Below are 21,966 nucleotides of genomic sequence, written 5' to 3'. Positions count from 1 at the left end.
AGGACTGGTTAGACATTTGATCAAAACAAGAAGACTTTCTCTTGTAAAATCCAAAACCCAGGAAATATTTTGACAGCTAAGTTTTTTTGTCCTTCAACAAAGAACATAGTGGCTGAGGACTTGATGCTAAGTGTTGACACTTTTTTGAGTTATTAGAAATATGAGTTGTTGTAGATTTAGTAAGAATTTAGAATCGTACACCACAAGGATGCTAGTTACTTCCCTTCAACTGTGTCACTATGTAACCATAACCAAGATACTTCATCTGCCAATGCTGCAAATGCACAAATGTTAAAACATCTGTTTGACTTTGCTTTTATGTTATATTTGTCAAAAACTGCAACTAAGTAAATAAATGGAAATGTTTCTAATCAGTTTTCCGTCTACAATGCTGTTATATAAAGTTTTTTTTTTTAACTTATTATGGCAGAGATGTCTGTCCACTACTACCTTAAATTTGAAAAATCTCATAAATTATAGCCCTTAACCTTAAAAAATTGTTTTAAATTTAACATAACATGAACATTGATGTTTAATACAGACAAAAGACAGTTTAATATAGAATAAATATTGTTTCTGAAAATAACCACTTTAGAACTGTAGCAACCTTTATAATATTCTCTATACCCTTTGTTATTTCTTTGTTTTATTTTCCCTTTTAAACTATGCTCTTTCCTTTTCTTCTCAAGGGTCCCATCTTTTTAAGAATTCAGAAGCATCCATTAGAACGGAAAGAGTCTAGAGCTCTGAGCTTTACTGAAGAGCAAGCACATTGGCAGATTCCAATGAATGAAGTCAATATTGTTTGTGACATCATTACAGCTGACGGTAAAAAGAATGTTGGAAAATTGAATATGTAGTCATTTGAAAGCCTTCTACAACCTCGTTTGAAACATCCACACTTAATTGAATATAAATATTAATACATGTTTTAAGTTGCTTTAGTACAAAAGCTCACGTCACAGCAGTGACTAACTTTGCCTTCACTATTTTTTTAATTTGAAAACAAAACATTATAACAGAACACAACTTAATTAGACAAATAAGAGTAGTTAATGCTTTAAAACCAATCAAAAAAATAACTCAACTGAACATTAACTATTTTCTAATGAGGGTAAGTAATTGCAATTTATGTTAACATTTTAATGATGAGTGTCAAGCGCATCTAACCATATCCTTGTACCATTAGTCTAGTTTTAAATCTACTTAATCTAATTAAGGAACACAAGGGCCACACCAATCCCAACAGTATTGGACACAATGCTTCAGCTTATGTTTAAAAAATAAAATATCACACAGTTCTAAAAATCATTACGAATTCATAATCATCTCAATTTGTATCATTAATTGTTTTGGTGGGGGAAAGTGTTGGCACAATGGTTGGTGTTATTAGCCCAGCGCTCCTGTAAATAAGCATGTCTCCACTGTGAGGGACTCCATACAGGGTTGGTTCTTGCCTTACCCAGAGTGCTATTTGGATAAGTTATGGTCCAACCAGCTACTTAAATGGGGTCAGGCAGGGGATAAGGGGATACTTTTTATAGAAAATTCATGACAACGAGTGGATGCAATCTATATTTTGATTAATGAAAAAAATGTTATTTGTGTTATGTCTGTGTGTTTAGTAGCACATCACACACATATGAGTGGATGGATTTTGTGAAATCAGTAGGACTACCCATACAGATAGGCTAGGTTTTGAACCTAGGACTGCATGTTTTCCAGTTCATTGGATATATTAAGCAAACGAATGATTGGGTGAAGAGTTGCATCAAGGTGAAGGTAGAGTGCATGATGCCTAGGCAGAGGCAGAATAATATATTATTGAAGATGAGATGGTGTCAAATAATATGAAAAGTACGAGTCTGACCTCAAAGGATGCAGGGGACCGTGAACAGTGAAGAAAAAACATTTGTGGTTGTGCAACCAGCTAACCTGGTTATAACTGGGAATGGACTTTTAAACCAGCGATGATGATTTATTGTCTTAGAAATACAAATGAAAAGGGAATTCACTTTTTATATGATTATTTTGTGGCATTCTAGCAGGTCCTTGTTTTGGCACAATGTTTAACATTGTTGCCTTATACAGCAGCTGTTCAGTTCATGTATGAATTTTGTGCTCAGACCAGTTGCGTGTTCTCCTCATGTCTGCATGGGTTTTTCTCAGGTTCATCTGGATTTTCCCCTATGTCCTAAATATGTGCATGCTGGACTGATCCTGCAACTCTAAATTTCACTATTGTGACTGAGTGTGGATACACAAATGTGTTTTACAAGTTTACTTCCCTCCATGCAACTGATACTGCTGGGATAGACACAAACTTTCCACAACCCTCAACTGGATAAGACAGTGCATGGATGATTTAGTGAACAGTTGTCACTTAATTCCATCCAAATAAAGCTGAAAAGTGTGAACAAATCAATTTAGAAAATGCATAATCCATCATTGTGATTTGTTTACACAGTAGCCATAGCATATAGCCTTTAGCTTTGTATAGAGGTATTTGCTGCATTTTCTGTCTTGCAATTTTATAATTTTTCCTTCTGCTACTTCTACAGATACTATTTATGTGGCCACTTGCAATCCAGTTTCATTGTATAGCATGAACAGACGTGGAGGTGCAGTACATTGTATGGACCTGTATGATGTCTTTCCAAGGACTGTCAGTGGCATTTGGCAACCATTCATAACTCTGGGTGCTCTTGGGCACCCCCTTGAAAACCAGGTGGTTGTACATGAGGAACAGGTAGGATTAATGAGTGGTTGTAATTGAATTATACCGAATAATCAGCAGGACTTTCTCAAGAATCATGTAGTAAAATAAATGCAAGCAGTAGTAATGGGTTTCTATACAGAGAGATGCTATTGGGCTTCCCCCTGCTGGTGTTTAACAATGCATTCATAACATAAAGTACTGCGAGGTATTAAGAGTTTTGTAAAGCTACTCTTAATAAGTAAAGTAATTTTATCTGATTCTACTTAGATCTTCTATATTTGAATTTATAATGCTTGTTAGAGGTGACTGAGAGCTTAAACAAAATGCATTATATAATTTTATACTGTGGAGTAGATATAGGAAAATCAAGTTATACTCCATCTGATGCCAATTAAATAAAACCACAATGCTTAGGAAGAGGAAAAATTCCCCTGTTTCTATAAATACTGCATACAGAAGGAAGAATGCATATTACATCTGTTTTAAGCATGGAATTCCAGACTCCGGGGTTAGGTCAGCCAAGGGTCAGTCTTCTTTTAGTCAACTACAAACAAATAAAAGTAAAATGTGGAGGTTTACTTCCAGTAAGTCTTGACGAAAGTGCCCTAAGATTTATTCGGAGATGACGCAAACTTTCTAATAATAAGTACAGACAGTACAAACCATCTGTCATTTATGGCATGAGGAAACCATTAACTTCAAAGCAAGTAGCATCCCATGTGTTTGTTACATTGCTTGTTAAAAGGAAAATTGACATTAAGTGGGTACATAATAAATAACTTTAATCTGTAATACCTAAAAGATTCAGCATGAAGTGATTTAACACAGGTTGACCAGAACAGAGGAGGCTCCCTCCCATTCAGTAGGAAACCCCAAAGAAGATACTATTGAAAAATAAAACAAATTCAACAGCCACCCCTAGATTTCTATCCATGTAAATAAACATTAAGGATAGTGGTGAAAGGAATCTGGAGGAGGACAATATGGCCTTAAGCCCCCAGCAGGACCTTGCCAAACTCTAGGAGTATGGCATAGCTAAATAAAGGCTTGATAAGAAGCTTCCTGACAGCGTTTAACAATCTTGAACTTGTAGGTGAGAGGATGTTGTCTGTCTGGCTGGCTGTCTGGAAGGAAGGAAGGAAGGAAGATCCAAATCTTAAGTGAGAACATGAAGAAATATATACTAAAAATTGAGAAGGGAAAATCAGGCAATGTGGAGGGAAATTGAAGAATGAAAGATGCCACACTTAGCAGAATGGTTTTTCATAATAATATAACACACATGTACACATAATCACCACACAGCAATGACGTGTCTAGTAGTGCATCGTGCGACTGTCACTGTTGCAGCTATTACAAACTACTGCAATCAATTTCAGGACTAAAATTGATGAACTGTGAACTGGCATCACAGAACAAAACAGTTCTCTTCATTCCCACCCATATGTTAATAATGAAAGTTTTGAAAATTAACTGTATATCAGAGATACTAGAGCAGTGATATCAGGAATTTAAATCTGACAGTGAAGTAGATCAAAATTAGACAATGAAAGTGAAGCAGTTAAGCTGGCTTCATCAGCATTGACATAGTGGATCAAGAGGGACCTGACACCTTTAAAACCTCTGACATGCTGACAGTCATCAGCTAACTGCTGAAAACATAGATGATCTATAGGGCCAGACATTGACCTGAAGGAGTGGAGCTTGTTAAATGTAATTATTCTGTTTTTTCCAGATCCAGTGTAACACCATGGTTTTGGAAGCTAGGAGAAGCTTTTGACACACAAATATTACAAAAGTTTCCTTTAGTTAACTAGTCTTTTATATTTTTGTCACAGAGAAAGCCAAATTTGCATAACTGTGCCAAGGCCTTTAAATGAGCACATACTCTGTTAAAGGTAGACTAATGCTCTACAATCAATGGCAAATTTTACAATTGTTTCAGAAAAGAACATATTTTCCTGGTTTTCAGTGGAAAATTTGTAGATATCTACTTGGCCAAGAGAAAAATGATTTAAGTCTATCAACACTGAAAAAAAAAAAGTTCTCTTTAGGTGGTAGCAACAGCGTCCTGTCTGAAAGCAACAGGTTTGTTTGAAATGAAAGTGTTCATGTGTCTCACTTTGTGTTCATCAAGTTAAAGTAAGAATTGTTTGTGTGAAGAACCAGTGGAAGATATATGGGACAATGTTATCAATCCCTGTTTCATCAAAATAAAACTTTGGCAGAATGTCTTTTACATACAGCATCTGTTTAATAATGAGACAACCCAGACACAGCTGTTAAAAGTTGTTTTAATGTTTAAAAATCAGTTTTGTATCTGGTGAAATGCATCCTACAAAAATACAGTGAACAAATATTTGGCCCTAGGATGGAATCAGGCAAGGGTGTATGGTAACATATTTTACATGATATCTAGTAGAACCTGTTGAAACAAAATTTTCCATTTTGGATAGTGGTTCTGAATTGTTTGGAAGCTGGTAAAGTTGTTTGCACTGTTCACCAGTCTTTGATGAGAGGCAACAGGTTGATCCAACACGGACCAGTCAATAAAAGATGAAAATCATGCTTAAGGAACTGAGGAAGGAAACTATTGCTAAACTGGAAAAGAGTGTTAATGAAATGATTGTCCTGCCAAAAAAAACAGAAGTTGACCTCTAAAGTTTTATTTTCATATCCCAGGGCAATTAGCTTTTTAAATTTACCCTTAATCTCACTGCTGCATCCATTCTTATATTCCATCCATTGCATTTTCTTGGCCCTTGTTACATCCACTTTTCCCACCTTGGTATCTTCTCTATGCTCTATATACTTGAAAACACCTGAGGGCAAAAAGTAAAATTACTACATTTTATGCTATTTTTCATTGATTAGTTTATAATTATTTATTCTTTTTGCTCTTATTATTTGCCCTTATTGTAATATATCTACAGTGATCCGTTCCACAATGCCACCATATTTAAGAAAATAGATTTAAATATTCCGCTTTAGGTTGAGTTGTAATAGCCATTTTTCATGTGTATTGTTTTTATTTGCTATTAAATTATGTTTTTGTTAATTATAAAAATAGTGTAATGCTTTCTTCTGTGAAGTCATTTTAAGTTTATTTCTGAATTACCTTGTTGAGAGTTGGTACTTGCCTTATGTTCGATACTACCAGAATGGTCTTTAGTTTTCTACATAAGACATTATGTAAAAGATTGGGAGTATTTACGAATGTTTTCTTTATTTTCTTAAATGTCACTTCCAGAGCAATGCTGTTTTACATGTGGATCTGCAGAGTGGAGCTGTTCGTCAACTTCTGCTATCTCAGGACATGCAAGGTTCAGCAAAGAAAGTTTCATCTTGGTGGGCCAACAAGGAGGACAAGGTGATTATTTGTTTATGTTTGTTTTTTTTTGCTGAGCATAAAGGGATTCTAAACAAAGAAAGAACCACACAAATGTTATGGAAAAACAAAAAAAAATCATTCAGCTCAGCATATCTTGAAAATTCTTATACATCGGCACGACTTGTACACTAACGCTGGGGATCAAATTGAAGCTAAAAGCCTGCTTTCAGTTTTTTTTTTTTTTTTTTGCCACGTGCAAAAGTTTGCTGACAACACTGCTATTGTGGGCTGCATCAGGAGTGGTCAGGAGGAGGAGTATAGGAACCTAATCAAGGACTTTGTTAAATGGTGCGACTCAAACCACCTACACCTGAACACCAGCAAAACCAAGGAGCTGGTGGTGGATTTTAGGAGGACCAGGCCCCTCATGGACCCCGTGATCATCAGAGGTGACTGTGTGCAGAGGGTGCAGACCTATACATACCTGGGAGTGCAGCTGGATGATAAATTGGACTGGACTGCCAATACTGATGCTCTGTGCAAGAGAGGACAGAACCGACTATACTTCCTTAGCTGGCATCCTTCAATATCTGCAATAAGATGCTACAGATGTTCTATCAGACGGTTGTGGCGAGCGCCCTCTTCTACGCGGTGGTGTGCTAGGGAGGCAGCATAAAGAAGAGGGACGCCTCACGCCTGGACAAACTGGTGAGGAAGGCAGGCTCTATTGTTGGCATGGAGCTAGACAGTTTGACATCTGTGGCAGAGCGAGGGGCACAGAGCAGGCTCCTGTCAATCATGGAGAATCCACTGCATCCACTAAACAGTATCATCTCCAGACAGAGGAGCAGCTTCAGCGACAGACTGCTGTCACTTTCCTGCTCCACTGACAGACTGAGGAGATCGTTCCTCCCCCAAACTATGCGACTCTTCAATTCCACCTGGGGGGATAAACGTTAACATTATTCAAAGTTATTGTCTGTCTATATGCCTGCATTGTTATCACTCTTTAATTTAATATTTTCTTTATTAGTATGCTGCTGCTGGAGTATATGAATTTCCCCTTGGGATTAATAAAGTTATCTATCTATCTATCTATCTATCTATCTATCTATCTATCTATCTATCTATCTATCTATCTATCTATCTATCTATCTATCTATCTATCTATCTATCTATCTATCTATCTATCTATCTGTCTGTCTGTCTGTCTGTCTGTCTGTCTGTCTGTCTGTCTGTCTGTCTGTCTGTCTGTCTGTCTGTCTGTCAATAATGAACTCTGTGGAAAATGTTATTTGTACATTAATTGTATTAAATGTTAGCAACCCACATAGAAGATCTGGTGGAGGTAACTGCCATGGTATTTGTTCTTTTAACTGCTTTTTAATACATCTGAATTAGCTTTTATTCTTTTCTTGACGTGGTTTTATGCTGCACAGAATGCCTGCTTCATCCAGCTTATTTGATATTTTCCTGTGCACATACAGTAACATTTATGACCCCATTTTTCATATAAGCAAGTATTACACATAGCAAAAAAAGACAAACATTAATACAGTATGTCACATGTAAGGCAATATACGGAGCACAAATAGGCTTGTGGTGGCTCAATAGCTTTCATACACAACAGGTTGCAATCAAAGTGATGTGAAAATGGCATTGATTGATGTATGTAGTGGTGGAGGGTATGTGACTAATTCTTGTTCAATTTCCTTACACATAACATTTTTGAAAGTATACCCAATAGAGTAGTATCCAATAATTAGCAATTGAAAAATATGTTTTATCCCAAAAGTCTCAGGAACTTTTCTTCACATGTGTGTTAGTTTTGTATTTCTGATAACAGCCTTTTAGCCTTCAGCGATCCCCTCACATCTTTCTTTCCTGTTTTTTAGATTTTTCCTCTCTTCCCTTATATTATTTTGAGCAGAGAGTGTTCTTTTCAGAAATAATTGCAGCAAAATGTATCCTTGGTCTCCCACTAGAGTGAAAATTTGTCTCCATCTCTGAACTCAATTGAAAGTGTCCTTTCATCACTTACTACTTCTTCAATACTTAGTAATGAAAATCAGTCAAAGCTTCTTCTTTAAATATCAGTGCTTTGTGTTATTATTAACAACATCTGAAAATGGATTTATACTCCCAACACTTTATCTCTATATTTTATATTTTCTCCTTACTTTTTATCTTGCTTCAACAGTTTAATTGATCTCTTTTTTTTCCCTTATCTTGGTCAATTGCTGGGGTGTTTTTCTTGTTCTTTTTTTTTAAATATGTGAATAATGGATAATTTCCTTGATAAAAATATAGATAACAAAAAAAGAAAACACGATATTCAGAAGATATAATGTGGTTATTGAACATGTTATTAGATTAAGAGTAAACAATTTAACTCAGTTATTTATAATGTACACTACACAGTGAAAACCAATATAATGAATCTTAAAAAGGGGATTAGGAAAACAATATGAATACAACACTGGAAATAGACCACCTAAGTGTAAGATAATACATACCAAAACTATTTTTGAGGCAGATAATAAAACAGCAGAGGCTGCAAATGTCATTTTGTATCTTTAGCTGTCAGCATAACTTATACCTGTTTCATACCAGCATAAAGTTATAATCACAGCAAAAAATTTTGTCTAGGAGGAATCATACGTTTCTCTACACTTTAATCACTTGCCCGCAGCACAGCTGTAATCTAGGAGCCAAATTAGGAAGTAATCAAACCAGCATCAGTGTTCATTTAAAAAAATAAGCACAGTATACGCGTTCAGCTAAAGTAAAGGAACCTGAGCATGGAGGGGTGGATGCTAGGTGAACATCACTGATAATTTGATGGTAGTTAAGTTGCACAAAGATGGTTTAGAATTTAAAAAACAAATTGGAAACAAACTGTATACTGTGGATAGTTTCACCCATCTCTTATATTTGATATTTCCAAAAATGTGAAGTTCCACAGATGGAAAAATTGCTTTACACAGTAAAAATAAAATGACAGAAGACTGTAGTTGTTTTGAAATGTTGAGAAGCACTTCAATCAAAATTGGTAGCCGTCTTCATTTTCTTTTTTGAAGATATTGAAGTCCCTGTAAACAGATTTTGTTCAAAATAACAGCGTTGAAGGATTTCAGGATTGTAATAAGTGTATCAAATTTGAGCTTGACTGGTTGACATGCAGGTTAGGTGGATTGGTGATTCTAACTTGGCCCTAGTGTGTGCTTGGTGTGTGGGTGTGTTTGTGTGTGTCCTGCGGTGGGTTGGCACCCTGCCCGGGATTGGTTCCCTGCCTTGTGCCCTGTGTTAGCTGGGATTGGCTCCAGCAGACCCCCGTGACCCTGTGTTCGGATTCAGCGGGTTGGAAAATGGATGGATGGATGGTTGATCACTTGATGAGTTATACCACAGACACACATATACCATGGCAGAAAAGTTCAAATTATGAGAAAGTGAAAAAAAGTGTTGTCTGTTTTTTCAAATGTTATTAAAATGAAGGGTACACATGCACATACAGAGAAGTGATATATGCAAAGAAAGTAGCCTTAGCCCTTATATACAGCACTAGCTGTATTATCTGGCTTCACCTGTAGACTTTACTAAGACAGTGGGTCTCAGTTATAGTTCTGTCAGTTAAATGGATGTATCAGAAGTTCAATGTAAGTAATTGAGTTCTTTCCTGTTTATAATACCTGTTGTGTTTTATTTCTTCCTTCCAGAAGCTAATATTATTAACTCACTGAAGATCTTTACTCTTGAACATGCTACATGCAATTGCACATTAGTAAAACATTCCTGCCATAGATCAATTCTTGGTTTTCCTAATGACTTGATTTTTATTGATGGGCATTGTAAAACACAATGTTAGAGGAAACTATTCTTTTAAATACAAACAGGTCATTAGTAGGAATAATAACAATTTTGGGCATAAATATAATTTCACCCTGTAATAGAACCTGTAAAAACAACCGGATTTGAATGTAATGCTTTGCTTTCTTGTATCATTAGAAAGTTTTTTAGGGTTTATAACAAAAGCAATATGGTTTCCTTTACATTTTTAAATTCTGCATTAACATTTGCATACTGAGCATTTATGTGGCCTATATAATGAACTGAATATTTTAAGCACTGTACAGATAAGAACAAGTGAAAGTAAGTAATTTTGTGAAATATTTACAATGTCCACCTCGTCTGTGTTCCGTCCATGGGGACTCTTTTTCTGAGATGTGCAAGCATTTAAACTGACCAAGGAATTCTGTCACTTCAAGCTTGTGTTGTACCAAGGTTTGAAGTGGGCTAGTATGTTCTACCTGCGCTACCGAAGTATAGCGGCATATCTCAATCTGACCTCCAAGGGGACACCTTAGTTCTCCGCAATATGTATTTTACCACCAAAAAGAAGAGCATATGCATAATACATAGTTTCAATCATGTTAAATTATCTATTGCTAATCTGTAATAAAATAATAATAATTTTAGAGGCATCTCCCATGTGTTCCTTTTAGAGTAGTAGAGAGACTACTCTGATTAAGAAGTTTGGTTTAGCAGAGGTTATGATATGCATAAGGTGAAACAAACTACCTTATATTTTATCGTCTTCTGAATGAACTGCAGGTCTTTGACCACAAGTTAAGTGACATTCCTCATCTTTGCTAAGGTCTAGCTTGCCTAAATCTGTTTTGCACATGGTTGACACCTAGATAACATGGTACCCCTCTCGTCACCTTGTAGGTGAGTATCCACATCCACATGTTCTGGTTGGGCACACATGACCTGTATGGGCCAACTGACCATCAGGCAGTTTCCTTTGATCACCATGTTCTGTCCTGGTTTCATGGAGTGTTCTGGAATCCTGGTTCCTGCCATTTGCCATTAATGCCTCTGTTAGGGAAACATGTCTTCTAACTACATGTCTCTAAGAATGCAAGAGTCACAATGATAGGACTGGTAATTCCCCTAGGGTTTGCTTCTGCCTTGTGCCAGGTCCCTATGACACAATAACAGAATAAATAGGTTCAGATAATGGATGACTCTGTAGTAAATTGATAGGAACATTTACTTCACTGCATAATGTATTCTGAAAATGGCAGAAAATGAAAATGCATGAGATTGTTTTTAATATGTTCTGTAGTAAATATTCACTGGTTTGACTGTGTGGTGATTGTTTCTGAATGTTGCCGTGTTTTTTTTTACTGAAATTGAATTCTTTATGCTTTACAGGGTGTGCACAAAATGTGTAGAGAGTTTTCCCATATGAACTGGCTAGTATTTTATAAAGAAGGCGGGTAAGAACATTGTTTTGCAGTTGTTACTTTGTGCACATTATGGGATGCTAAATTAAGCTTTTATAAATGTTTACTTTTATTATTAGATGTCACCTAGATGTCCTGGACGTGTTGGAGGGTAAAGTTCACACCATTTCACTTCCTATCAACCTTGGATCTGTTTATCTTGTGGCTGAAGACCGTTGGCTGCTTATTGAGCATAAAACCAATCAGTATGTGAAAGTTATTTTGAAAGAAACATTTTATTAGTTCTATAGAAAAGAATGGCAAACTGCTTTAAAGTATGAAATGTCAAAAGTTGTAGATTTTGATGACATTTTGAATAATACAAATATATTAGAGTATCTGCAATATTGATAATCACAAGGACATACAGAGAAGTAAAGACACATAATTTGTAAGAGGTTTAAGAATCTGGTAGGTCACAAGGAAATACTGATTGTTTAGCAGACTGAATTCAAGGTTCATCCCATGTGTTAATGTCACAGCGAAAGCAAACAAAATCTTTCCATATCCTGTCTGGGCTAATAAAAACAAAGTGCAATTCAGCAGGAGGAAATAGTTTACTTCAGTGTTCTTTTGAAAGAAACACATACATTTGAAATTTAGAAGTAAATCAGAAGATATTTACATCTTCAAAGTAAAAATATTGTAAACTGAGTTCCAAAGTCTGAGGAATGAATGGTTGTGTATAGGATTTAAGAGTAAGAAAAACCACAGAAATGACTCAAAGTATATAGATGTCTAGAGCAGTGGGAGATCAATTAATTCCACTTGAGGTATGTGCTGTATTCTCTACAACATTGAGTTGAAAATGAATGAATTATTCATTTAATGCACTGGAATCAAGTCTGCATCCTGCCTTTTGTTGCTAGGCTTAGCGCCGGCCTTTCATATGCCTGCTTTGGAAAAAACCATGTGTAGGAAAATGATGTATAGACTTACTTATAAATATTTTTTAAAAAACTTTAGCCGTTCTTGTGACCACAATAAGTGAATTGTACTGTGTATGTGAAAATACTATAGATGCCTTCTTCTAAATTATAAGCTAATTTTTGATCCACTTTGTCTATTATTTACAGAAAATTTCTCCTGACTAAGCCAACACGCTTGGAAGGAGAAACTTCATCGTCATGTCAGCTTCATAAAATTACAGAGGACCCTGTTAGCACTGGCTTTGGTATGATCTCAGGTAAAAATCACCAATCATCTCTAATCACAAATCCCTAATTGATACCCTCATACAAAATACAGGTTAATCCAGCTATGTGTAAAATTTGATACACCAATGGCCTACTAGTATGGTGTATTTGTAGGTAGGATAAAAAAATTACAGGCAGATTAACCTTGATTTTAAAAAGAACACATGAATAATACTTTTTGCAATATTACATATCATAGTGTAGTTGTGATTTGTTTATTTTTGGATTTATGGATATTTAATATCAGCCATATCCTGTGATTATGTTCCGTTTTATTGTAAAATGTGCTGCAGACCCTGTATTAATTTTTAAAGCTTCATTGATTTAAAAGTATCAAATCATGTGTTTGCCAGTTTACCTTATAAAGTTTAGAGCAAACTTGCCAGAAGTACCAAATCCTGTGTTAGCTGGTTTGCTTAGGATAAAATGTTCAAGTCACATGGTCCATTCACATCTGTGGTCAACTAGAGTTGTTATTCTATTTTTTATGTGGCATTGGAACTCACTGTGAAGGGAAATTTCAAAGTTGGTTGCAGGAACCTTTGGAATAAATACAATGGAATCAAAACAGAAACCTCAGTTAACCTGCATCCATCTGTTATATAGGTACCAATGGAAAAGATTAAACCTGTTTCTTTCTTTAAAGTTTATTAACTACTGCTATAGAAGAAACTTATAAGACAACATCAAGTGGATCAAACAGGGGAATCCAAGCAAATATTAATTATGTGGTAATGGTACTGTATAATGTACTTAACAACAACAAGAACAACATTTACTTAAGATGAAGTGAAATAAAATGTTCTCTTTCGTTTAACACAGGCATGCAGTGCTCAGTTCCACATGAAATTTCAAAAGATCATCTGTCTTCTGAAAATCTGAGTGCAGCCCTCGGACAAAAGATTGTTTGTCCAAATAGGATTCTTTCAGATGTTGATAACTATGCAACAATTGTGATTGGTTTCCCTGATCTTATGGTAAGTAGCAACATTAAAATTTACTGTAAATACAAAGATAAATGGTTTATACTCCCAACTTGGATTATAATGGTAATGATACAGTAAAACTATACCAATAGACAGTTATACCTAAAATACTGAATTAGAGAGTAGAGATGGGTGAACAATAGAAGAATGGGAATTTCAGGACTTTATGCCAGCAATTTGATGTTTTTTTTCCATTCCTCAAAATCTGTTGTATGATTTCAAAACAACTTTTCCTACATTTACATATGAAGAATTTTTATTTAAAAAAAAAAAGCATACAGGACCCCCAGATGGCATCGTAAAATAACCACAGACAGGAAACAAACATCAAAACTGTATTTAAAGACATTTTGTACCTTCATTTTTTCTACAACCTTTGCAAGAAATGTTTTTTGAAAAGGGAATGTTTACATTATCCTTTAATAAACACAAAAAAAAAAATCAGTGCTCAGAATTGAGTAATCCAGTGTTGTAATGAGCCAAATTTGTTCAAGTTCAGTATTTTTTTCCACCTATCACCAATTGAATCTTGTTTGTTTTGCCTGGTAGCTAAACCCTCCCTTGCTTCACATAGATAATACTTCAAGACTGAATATCTTCATTTTAAATTTTGTTACATATGGAGCTAGCTTCATCTCAGACTAATAAAGCATTCACAAAAACCATTGAGGACTGGTGTACCACTGTACAGTCTTTGGTTCACCTTGCTTTAACTATGTGTGACGCTAGAGCCTCACCGTGACGCTAATACATTATAGTACAGATAGACACGGGGCAAGACTCTCAATAAGTTTTATGTATGAGCAATATACCAGCAAGTTTACAATGGAAAAAAAAAAATGGAAAATTTTTTTTTTTACTTTTATAAGATTTACCATCAGGTTCTTTAGTTTTTTTTTCAGATGTTTCACCATATGTTTCAAGTGCAAGTCTCATGTGTAACATACCATTTTACCGACCGGTGTTTTAAAAGTGGCTCCGAAGCTAAACGCAGTCACGGGTGCTTGGGAAGGTCAAACAACAGCTACAGGAGGAGTCCAAGTTGTATTTGTAGTGTACATGTACCGTAATGTTTAAGTTTGTATATTAGTAACCTCGAGGTTAGGTATAAAAATTGTTTAGTTGTTTTGTTGTTTATTGTTTTATTATGTACTAGCGAACCCGCGGCGTACCATACGCCGCATAATCAAGCCGATTTTTTAATGATTTTTAAGCACAGGGAGAAAATTAACATTTGAAAAATCGGTAATGTAATAAATCACCAAGAAAAGTAACATTGTAATAATGCACGGAACGAACCAACATACAATTGTCCGTGACTGAAAACTACCCAGAGCGAGGGATCGGAGTGGACGGTGCTCGGGCGCGGAGGGCGGAACGGGAGGAGAGGGGAAGGACGCCCATTCCGCCCCCTCCGTCATCCTAGTCTGCTGATTTCTCGTTCAGTATGCACTGCCTGCTCATGTGCCCACCCCCAACTCGTCACCTGAGTTGTTTTCCACTTTGCACAGTCCACATGCACCTATGAGTCACGTAGACTTTTCATTGTTCTTTGCAGTTTTGGCTGCTTTTCTATATATAATCCACCAAGTCACCCGACCACGGTAGTAGCGAGGTGGGGGGAGGGGGTGTGTACAAAGGGCAGGGACGTAATCAGTGCGAGCGTATGACCCCCTAGCCAACCCGCAGTGTAGCATACGCCGCATAATTATGTATTGATGGGTGAACACTTCCTGTACGACACAGTTGTCCAAATAGAAGTGAAAACAAAATCGAGCCCGGTGCATTCTTTAACTGCTTTGTAGCGCAGTGGTAGTGTTGCTGCTTTGCAGTAAGAAGACTGTGCAAGATTTTGGGTTCGCTTCCCGGTTCCTCCCTGTGTGGATAGCGCTTTGAATACTGAAAACACTGGTATATCAATGTAATGAAGTATTATTATTCTTATGTGTCCAGTGCTCTCTCTCTCGCGCGCGCGCGCCCCTGTATGTATATGTGTGTGTGTGTGTCGCTCGCTCGCTCGCTGCACGTGTTTCTGCAGGCATACCAGTAAGTGAATGAAAAGATGGAACTCTGGAGAGAGCAACACACAACTGTCTATGACTGAACACTGGTTTTGGCAGATACATGCATATCTTTTAGAAAGTTTGGCCCTGTGCCTTATTAATTGTCATCGCAAAGGCAAATCTAACAGGAAATTGTCTTCGTGTTAAAGTAAAAGGCAAATTATCCGCGACAAACAAACTGTTTTACACACTGCATACCAACCCGCAGCATACTATATGCCGCATAATCATGCCGCTTTTTTAATGTTTTTTAAACAGAGGGAAAAAAATTAACATTTGCAAAATCCGTAATGCTGCTTTCCGTAAGTACAATGCACACGTGTTTAATTTGTCGGCCACTTTTTGCCAGCTGTCTTTTCTGGTTTGGGCTGCTTTTGCAGTGTTACCGCTTGTGCATATTAAATTTTGAAATCCTTCGAGTAACTAATTAACTAACTAACACCCACACACCCAGCTTGTGTGAGAAAAATGCGCCCGTTCTTTCATCATTTTGTTGCAGCCTATCAAAGACTTGCTGATCATGTTTTCTAGACTCAATATACATTGGCTTTTCACTCAGCGCGGGGGCGCGCATTCATCTCGGATTATTACATCGTGCTAGAATAATTTGCTACACGGCTGCGTTTGAAAAACCGACTTATCCTGGATGAGTTTCACCGGCATTAATGATTAGGAATCTGGTTGGAACAAAATCCTGCATCCACAGGGGTTCACCAGGACCGAGTTTGGGAAACTCTGTGAGGAGGGGTAGAGTTTCTGGGCGGGGCTTCGTTGTTCCTTTCCCATGGTTTTCGATGGTGGACGCGGTCGGGTGTCATAACCGAAAAGAATAATGAAAAGTCATCGTGGATCAGAGGTGCACATGGACTCCTAGCACAGACGAAAGGGACTAACTGGGTGGTCGGTGAGTTTTTGCGTCCGGGCACATGAGCAGGCAGTGTGAATGCCTAGAGAGCGAGGGTAGACGCGGGCCGGGGAAAAAGAAGTGTTGGTGGGCGGGGAAACGTCTTCCGTGTTCCTGCAGGACCATCTAAGAAGACGCATGTTTGTCGCGGATGCGGTGGATGCCGGTCGGGGAATAAGGAGTGTTGGTGGGCGGGGAAACGTTTTCCGTGTTCCTGCAGGACCATCTAAGAAGACGCATGTTTGTCGCGGATGCGAATTGCTGTATGTAGCGTGTAAAACAGTTTGCTATGGTGCACGCGGTTGTGCAGCGTAACCGAAAAGTCAACGTGGCTCAGAGGTGCATGTATACTGTAGCACAGACGAACACAAATGACAGCATTTTTTCCGAATCGTTGCGTCTGAGTTGGTGGGCGTGGCTTTGGGAGTTGTTGTCGTATCCAATGGTCTTAGAGTTGGTGGGCGTGGCTCCTTCCTGCGTGCGCCATTGGCGTCTTTCTTGTCGGCGGTTTAGTGAATCCACGCCCCTTCCAGCGTGCTTTCTATGGGTGGCTGCTTGTCGGTGGCTTAGTGAATTATATATATAAATATTTTGTTGTCGGATATTTTGATTTATAATTGAAGTGTACGATTTCCGCGGCAGGTCTTAAAAGGTATCTCCCTGTGTTTAGGTAACCCGATCCTGGTAATGGAAAAGGCTTTATAAGTACAGTTGTGGCCGCAGGAGGGGGAACGATCATTTGGAGAGAATTAAGAAGGATTAGGTAGTGCGAGGCACGCCAGACTAAGAGGTGCCTGGTGGCTGAGCTCCTGGTTGCTGTAAAGGAATGTGTTAGGCTCCTGAGGACCAAAAACGACTCCTGAGATTTTTTTTGAGGAGTTGTACTTTTGACCTGGGCTGAAACAGAGTCCAGTTTTGTTTTATTTTAAGGCTGCTGATGCCCTTACATGGACTGGAATTGATTGTGTGTGTATATATATATATATATATATATATATATATATATATATATATATATATATATATATATATATATATATATGTATATATATATATATATATATGTGTATATATATATATATATATATATGTGTATATATATATATATATATATATATATATATATATGTGTATATATATATATATATGTATATATATATATATATATTAGGGTAAGAGCCTATAAAAAGGACTAACAATGGCTAAACTACCATAATGCCTCAAGTAAAGGAGCACTGCAACTAAATTACCGTAAAGCAGGGGTTGAAAATATTGGTTTTGGTGATCTGCCTTTTTTTTAGTGAAAACTGGCTGATTCCAATCAGCGGCCAATCAATTGGTGCATCCCTAAAAATGGGCCATCTGAACTTTAATCTGAAGTTCTTGAATACCGTGACAATAGGGTGGTAGCATTTCAATTAACTGATCCTTATGTATTCAGTGAGTACACAGGCACATATGCTGCCTCCATATTACACAACTCCATTTATGTTAATGCTTGAGAAACCTTTTTTTCTCTTTGGTATGTTGCTGACTTGCAGTCTGTGAGGAGTTAAGTTCAATTTAGTATCTGCCTCTAATGATAGCCATGGTCGACCTCTCTCTCTCTCGCTGTACATTCCTAACCTAAAGATACATCTCAAATATCAATTATCAAATCCCATCTGCATGAAATTCTAATTTACATATTATATTTAAAAATTCTTTTACATTTTCTGGATTTTCTTTAATATTACAATGGCAATAAAACTGTTCTACACAGGTGGAAAAACCTGTGTGAATGAGAACAATAATAGATAACAATAAAAGTGGCTATTGGATTTTCACGCAGAATGATGAATTGACATTTTAGAAGAAAGGTCCCACTTTTTATTGTGGTTGGAAAATTATTTTCTAGCCCGCAATATTCAATACATCACTTTTCCTTCATTGCAGTTTTTATATATTTTTAGGAAATGATTGCTAGAGATCCTGGGATGGATTTGTTGATTTTTCCACAGATAATTGACTTTCTTGCACAAGTCTTATTCTTGCTTGTGCATTTTTTATATATGTTTAGTTAAATGAGTACTCCACCCAAAAATAATATTTGTTTTGTATATTACTTACCCCGGGCGGCACGGTGGCGCAGTGGTAGTGCTGCTACCTCGCAGTTAGGAGACCTGGGTTTGCTTCCCAGGTCCTCCCTGCGTGGAGTTTGCATGTTCTCCCCGTGTCTGCGTGGGTTTCTTCCGGGTTCTCCGGTTTCCTCCCACAGTCCAAAGACATGCAGGTTAGGTGGATTGTCAATTCTAAATTGGCCCTAGTGTGTGCTTGATGTGTGGGTGTGTTTGTGTGTGTCCTGTGGTGGGTTGGCACCCTGCCCGGGATTGGTTCCTGTCTTGCGCCCTGTGTTGGCTGGGATTGGCTCCAGCAGACCCCTGTGACCCTTTGTTCGGATTCAGCGGGTTGGAAAATGGATGGATGGATTACTTACTCCATGAATTTTGTAGTGGTGACTGAGAATATTTTCATGACAACGAAAAGAAATCTAACATAGTACAATAAGTGTAACGTGTATTGCTTTAATACATACAAGAAGTTACCCTTCATGGAGTGCCTGATAGTACACTGCAACATTAAAGTTCAGTTAAGAAAGCCAATGTTGGTAGAGTATGGAAAGTATAATGTTAAATGTAACACATAGACTACATATCAAAGTAAGAATATCTCAGGATAATTGCTGTAAATTGATGGAAGATGGGATCCATAAAATCTGACAGAAATTCAGAGTAGTTGGTAGTAGAGTAGGTTAGCATGGTGACACAGTGGTGGTACATGTGCAAAGCAACAAGAAGATAAGGTTTCAAGTCCCATTTACTCCTTCTGTAGAGTTTGCATGTTCTCCCCATGTCTGTGTGGATTTCCTTCGGGTGCTCCAGTTTCCTTACACAGTCCAAAGATCTGCAGGTTAGGTTGGATTGGATATCCTAAATTGGACCCTGATGTATGTATACATTCATATGTGGGTGTGTTTAACCTGCAATAGGCTGACACCCTGTCCAGTAGGGTTGTGTGGTATACTGGTACTGTAGTTCTGAAAAACACAAATTATGAAACAGAATTTTAGCAGCATTTTGGGATTTTGGTTACTGAAAGTAATCTTCAGCTTTCTACTAGGAGGCTGGAGTAAGGAGAAGATTTTGTATCTATTCGTTATTTGCTTCTGGACCGTTTTGGTATTAGTACTCAAATCCAAAACCTGGTATCGATATTGAAGTCAAAATTTTGGTGCAGTCCAACAATAAGCAGCAGTTGTGTAGATAATATGAAGCAGCTGAATAGCAGTTACAGCAGGTTAAAATAATCCAACCTACAGATTTCAAAAACAAAGGAAAAATTAAATTTCATACTTAGTGAAAACGAGATGGCCCTTATGCATGTTAGAGGGAAAGAATCAGATGTAGGGCATTAATCATGTAAATGCATCATGACATTCCCTAACCCTGCTTATGTCTGAGCATTTTTGTTTTTGGTTGCTCCAATAATTTGCAGATTAGATTAACTGGTTATTCTAAGTATTGACCCAGTATGAGCATGAGTGTATGTGTGTGAGTAATTCCTGTGATGGACTAGCAGCTCCATATACGGCTGGCACCTGCCTTCTGTTAAATGGTCCAATGATCATACAAAGTTTCCTGTAGTATTTGAAAGAAAGATGGAGAAATTGTCTGTATCAGTGCTGAAAGGAAATATGTGGAGAGCAAAGTAAAATATTACAGAAAGAGCAACTGAATTTAAAATGATGTTTATTTATTCACAAAGTAATAGCTAAATGAGGATTAAAGAGCTGGGCTGAAACTAAGAGAAAAGGAGAAGTAAAAATATGTAGTTAACATCTGCATAGAGATCATTTGAGAGTTCAGGGAAGTATATGATGGAAAAGATAATGGAGGGGAGGGGGTCTCAGCAATAACACTTGATGCATACCGTTAAAGAATATTTAAAGAAAATATGGCAGCCAAATAGGTAGGTAGGCAGGACTTGAACTTGCCCACCAATGTATAAGATCTCATATTTGCACATACATGTATAATTGAGAAGAGTCTGAGTTTTTCCATAGCAGAAGCTAATCTGATGAAGTCAGCAAGAGTTATAATAGTGGAGAAAGAAGCAGTTTAAGCAGTTGAACAAAGAGCATCTTTTACTGAAGCAGAGCAGTTTTGGTAGAATGACCCCTGTGGAAGCCAGATTACAGAAGGTATTTCAGGTCTTGATGAATTATGTATACCACAAGTTTCAATAAAAATGGCAGAAGGATGCATTACGACCACAACAGAGATGATGAAAGTTTTATAGAATGAAAGGTACTTGTGTATATAAAGGGGCTGAAATGATGTATAAAGCAATATTTAGGGAAGGAGAGTGAAGTAAATATGTGGGAATGATATCCATTATGGAAGTGGTAATTCAGTGGTTATTTAGCATATTTGAGGTGTCAGAGTCAGTTATGTAAGATAAGCTATTGAGTTGGAAAACATACAAGATGCCTTGAGTTCTTACTCAAAGACAGATTTAAAGTGGTTAGGAGATGTAAGATATCAAGAATTCAGTTTGTTTCATTTAGTCATAAGATATAAAAATGATTTATTTTCTTATTGATGAGAGAACAACAGATATCCACCACATTTTCCCTGCCACCCTGTCTGACCTTGGCATCACTTGGACGGCCCTCAGGTGGTTTGATTATGGTAGGTAGATCCTGCCATGTGCCCAGGCAAGCACGATGGAGCTCCAAGGATCAGTGCTGGGCCCTATTCTCTTTATACACCTCCTCACTAGGCCCTATCATCGGGTCCCATGTTTTTTCTTATCATTTCTATGCTGATGATTCACCGCTGTACCTGTTCTTTTGTTCAGTGGACCACACTATATCAGATAGAATGTCTGCCGATCTCTCTCATATTCCAGCCTGGATGAAGGAACACCATCTCCAGCTCAACTTGACAAAAATTTACCTTTTTGTTATCCTAGTTCCTCCATCTATTCAGCACCCCATCCCTGTTCATCTTGGCTCATTATCTCTAATACTTGCCAAGATGGCATGCATCCTAGGGGTAATGATCGGTGACCAGCTGTCCTTGCAGATTAACTCTATACAGTATCTGCAAAATCAGAACATGTCTGACAGAGTGTGCAGCATGACTGCTGGTCCAGGATTTGGTCTTATCACCTCTGGATTACTGTAACTTTCTGTTGGCAGATTATTCAAAATGCAGTGGCATGTCTGATATTCAGCCAGCCAAGGCAGGCATATGTCACTTCTCTCTTCAGATCACTACTTTGGCTTCTTTTTGTGGCACATAATTAAGTTCAAGTCTGCAGTGCTTGACTACAGTGTACTCAGTGGGTCAGCACCTATATGTATTTAGATGCTTGTGAGATACTATGCTCCTTCTTGACCACTCAGGTCTGCTGATGAATGATATCTAGTGAT

At 37.4% G+C, this 21,966-nt stretch overlaps 1 protein-coding gene across 1 annotated transcript in view; it reads left to right on the top strand.

The window, feature by feature from the left end:
- The window catches only part of vwa8 (von Willebrand factor A domain containing 8), a 509,572-nt gene that overhangs the window by 314,075 nt on the left and 173,531 nt on the right, over window positions 1–21,966 (top strand). The window contains exons 28-34 of the mRNA XM_051925677.1: window positions 690–828; window positions 2,562–2,749; window positions 5,970–6,089; window positions 11,271–11,335; window positions 11,422–11,547; window positions 12,418–12,527; window positions 13,360–13,514. Of these exons, the coding sequence (XP_051781637.1) occupies window positions 690–828; window positions 2,562–2,749; window positions 5,970–6,089; window positions 11,271–11,335; window positions 11,422–11,547; window positions 12,418–12,527; window positions 13,360–13,514 (903 nt within the window). The remainder of the gene's footprint in view (window positions 1–689; window positions 829–2,561; window positions 2,750–5,969; window positions 6,090–11,270; window positions 11,336–11,421; window positions 11,548–12,417; window positions 12,528–13,359; window positions 13,515–21,966) is intronic.

This window comes from Erpetoichthys calabaricus, chromosome 4 (assembly GCF_900747795.2).
Source record: "Erpetoichthys calabaricus chromosome 4, fErpCal1.3, whole genome shotgun sequence".
In the NCBI taxonomy this organism is placed as follows: Eukaryota; Metazoa; Chordata; class Cladistia; order Polypteriformes; family Polypteridae; genus Erpetoichthys; species Erpetoichthys calabaricus.
This window is presented reverse-complemented; position numbering and strand designations above follow the sequence as displayed.